At 44.3% G+C, this 3,988-nt stretch overlaps 1 protein-coding gene across 1 annotated transcript; it reads left to right on the forward strand.

Annotated features, from left to right (window-relative positions):
- Positions 1 to 1,872: 1,872 nt before the first annotated feature.
- LOC309561883 (olfactory receptor 1G1-like) lies at positions 1,873 to 2,772 on the forward strand (the record flags this gene model as incomplete). Its single annotated transcript, XM_082265946.1, has 1 exon — positions 1,873 to 2,772. Exon 1 carries the CDS (start codon positions 1,918 to 1,920, stop codon positions 2,770 to 2,772), a length of 855 nt encoding a protein of 284 aa, XP_082122072.1. The 5' UTR covers positions 1,873 to 1,917.
- Positions 2,773 to 3,988: the final 1,216 nt, after the last annotated feature.

Here is a 3,988-nt window from a genome sequence, read left to right on the forward strand (position 1 = left end):
GATGAGTACAGCCACACACACCTACACAGGTTGAACTGGATGGACTATTGTCTTTATTCAACCTCACCTACTATGTAACTATATGTAACTATGTATTCTCTTATATTGACACAATGTCTTATATGTAATCTTGATTCATGTGTGAACACGTGTTCATTATACATTGACTTGTGGGATTAATTGGAACCCTTTTTTTTGGGGTTGAGTTTACTCCTGATGTTTTTTATTTTTGTATATTATGTTTTTAATGGAACTCAATAAATGTGAATTTTATATAATTTTTTTGATATTGAAGTCTATCCTTTATGTGCCCATAAAGTCCACCTTTGGGCCTAGTTGTGCTTACAACTGGGCTGTTTCTTCTTTTTTTGACAATTTCTTGGATGATGAGACGCTCTTGTTAGCTCATTTTATTTTGGTTTTTGTTTAATGTTATTTTTTTTTTTATTTGTTTGTTAACAAATTGCGTGAGTTGCTGTTCTACACTATTATCCAGGCGCGGGTGCATTTTGAATAATTTTGCAACTTTGATCTACAATTTTTTTTTTTTTTTGTAGTGTTTTAGCTCTCTCTGTCTAATAGCTAATAATTAAAATAGGAGACAAAAAAAATAGAAAAAACTAAAGGCAGGCCTTACTGGGTAGGTTTATATCAGTACCCCAAAGGTTACCACAGTGTAGGCAGTCATCCCCTGGCTCTAAGGCACAAAAAGCTATTCTGGAAGAGACCAGAAAAAAAAGAGAGCCTTACTGGGATGAACAAGTAAAGATGCAGAGGGGTATAAGGCTCGGTTTCCACTGCTGCGGCTACAGAGTCGCGCTACTTCTAGTGCGACTCTGTAGTGTTCACTTGTTCGCGGCTTTCAGTGAGACTTGTCCCTCATTATAGAGGGAAGTTGCACTGAAGTCAGCCCAAAAGTAGTGCACAAACTACTTTTCAAGTCGCGGCAGTGAAAACGGGCCAAATAGAAAATGAATGTCTTTTGACTTGCTGTGCGACTTGACATGTGTCAAGTCGCAAAGCAAGTCGCAACAGTGGAAACCGAGCCTAAGCGCCGGTTCACACTACCGCGACGCTACTTTAGGTGGCGACCTCCAAGGTCGCTGTGCGAGCAGCGCGCCGCGGCCTCGGAGCGGCCGCCACAGACTTCATAACATTGAAGTCTATGGCGGACGCCTCCTGGTCGCCCCAAAGAAGCTCCGGACCCTTTTTCTAGGTCGGAGCGACTTGTGTCGCTCCTATTAGAACGGGTCTGTAGCTTCCCTATGGGAGGCGACCTGCGGCGATCTGTGAGGCGACCAGGTCGCCTCACAGGTCGCCCTAGTGTGAACCGGCATTCAACCAAATGAATATGTTTATTCTTGTGATTGTATCAAAACAAGTGCTGGCATTAATAAAAAAAGGTGTGGTTCACCGTATCAAGTTCAATAAAATTGTCGTTAGGTGCAAACAATATTATTGAACTTGATACGGTGAACAACACCATTTTTCATTAATGCCAGCACTTGTTTTGATACAATCACACGAATAAACATATTCATTTGACAAAAAAAAAGTATTTCAGTGGATGTTAAATTTAAATATTAAAGATTGTTCTCAATTATAGGAAAATGGCTCCCAAGGTGTTATAAATTACATATTAAAAGACCTTTAATGAGACTTTCAGCTTTGTGTTCTTACAACCCAGCAGACCGTCCTGAGGGAATGCCAACATTTTATATAAGAATAAATCATTCGCTGGTAACAATGTCTACATGTAAACCTGTGCAGGCACACCGTACATGTCTTCTAATGATTAATTCCTCAGATCCTTAATTTTATTACCGTATTATAGTAATGAATTTAAACAAAGAAAAAATGAATAAGACAGAGATTTCCTCTATCACTCTTGTGGGTCTATCAGACCATCCACTGACCATGAATGGACTTTTTGTGCTCTTCCTTCTGATCTATCTGATGACTCTTATCACAAACCTTCTTATTTTTTTCTTGGTCCTCACTGACTATCATCTGCACAACCCAATGTATTTTTTTCTTGCAAACTTGGCATTTCTGGACATGTCCTATTCATCAGTGACAGCACCAAGGATGCTCTTTGATTTGGTCACAAAAAAACGATCAATATCCATTCCTGCCTGTATAGCCCAAATCTTTTTCTACCTCTCCTTTGCTATCTCAGAATTTTTCTTGCTCTCGGCTATGTCCTACGACCGCTACATTGCCATCTGCTACCCCCTACATTACAAACTAATTATGTCTTGGAGGGTCTGTGTTCAGATGGCCTCTCTGGTCTGGTTTGTAGGATGTTCTGTCTCTTTAGTTCATACTTTATTTTTGCTCAGGTTGTCTTTCTGCAGGACAGCTTCCATCCACAACTTCTTCTGTGACCTTCCACACTTGTTTCCAATTACATGCACTGACCCCTTCATAAACATAGTGGCTGTATTTGTAGCAGGCGGTGGTCTTGGATTGGGAGCCTTCCTTCTGACTTTCCTTCCCTATCTCTATATTTTCAGTACCATCTTTAGTATCCGTAGCAAGACTGGAAAGATAAAAGCATTCTCCACCTGCACCTCACACCTCACCGTGGTCTTTATCTTTTATGGCTGCATAGTTTTTATTTACTTTGTTCCCACTTCCAGTAAAATGGTCAATTTAGAAAAACTGTTCACAGTCATATCTTCCCTCATTAACCCATTGCTAAATCCTCTGATCTACAGCCTGAGGAACAAAGATCTCATTGAGGCTTTTATGAGGTCTTATTATCACTGAAGTTTAATGAAGGCACCATACTGAAAACTTTATTGTGAGGGGCGTGGCGTACGGCGCTGGAGATGGCTGCATAGCTCTGCAGCTCCGCTCGGCCACCCGGGACTTCAGCCTACTTAGACCCCTAGGACTGTACACTCACCTCTATCTGCCTCCCGCCGACCCCCCATATGGCAAAGGGGAAAAAGGGATCCCATCAACTTACCCGGATGGATGGATTTCTCCTTTCCAGCGCCGCCGGACTACGGCAAAATGGCGCTGGACAGCAGCCGCGGCCTTCACAGAACAGCACGAGCAGGCATGGGGGATGTTGGCCCCCGCTCAGGCAAGTGGCTAATCCCGACAGCGGGAACTCCCCAGGGTCCTCCACACTCCCCTAGCCATCTCCCAGGAGCCCTGCTAAGCAGAAACCTCGCCAGGGGTCCTCCCCTCCAGGCCACCTACATGGCGACCAGATGGACGTCATGGCGGCCCCCTGTAACTCACAGGCCCAAACCATGCCCATGGCTGATCCCTTTGTGGCCTTTCCAGCAGGAGACCATCCTGTGTCAGCCTCCCTGCTGAAGGACATGCTGCGTTCCCTGTGGTCCTCCATCCACAATGAAACGGTGCAAGGACTGACCCAAACACAGCGTGAAGTTCGCCAGCTGGGGGAGAGGGTAGACATTGTTGAGGCTTCTATGGACAAATGCACGCTTTCCCTTAATAGCCTTGTTGAAGCTCACAATGGCCATACATAGGACATAGCCTGGCTCAAGGATAAAGTTGCGGACCTTGAGGATAGGTCACGTAGGAACAATTTAAAGCTCAGAGGGGTGCCAGAAACGGTGCAACCCCAGCATCTGGAGAAAATGGCCAAAGATCTATTTGCTGCACTGGTGCCATCCCTCTCTGCGTCTGACCTAGAAATCAACAGGATCCACAGGATCCCCAAACCCAGCTTTATTGCACAAGACCTGCCTTGTGATGTTCTCCTCAGAGTCCACTTTTTTCAATCGAAGGACAAAGTGCTCATGGCTTCACGACAGCTGCATTCCATGCCAGAGGAGTTCCCCCAGATCCAAATACTCCCTGACTTATCCAGGCACACGCTTCAGAAATGCAGAAATTTTGCCACTATAACGAACCATCACATTCTGCACAAGTGGAAACATCCAGCTTTCTTGACTATCACTCACAATGGCTCTACAGTCACCATCTCTACTATGGAGGATGGTCT

The sequence above is a fragment of the Pelophylax lessonae genome (genome assembly GCF_965119305.1).
Source record: "Pelophylax lessonae genome assembly, chromosome: 8".
NCBI classification, from domain to species: domain Eukaryota; kingdom Metazoa; phylum Chordata; class Amphibia; order Anura; family Ranidae; genus Pelophylax; species Pelophylax lessonae.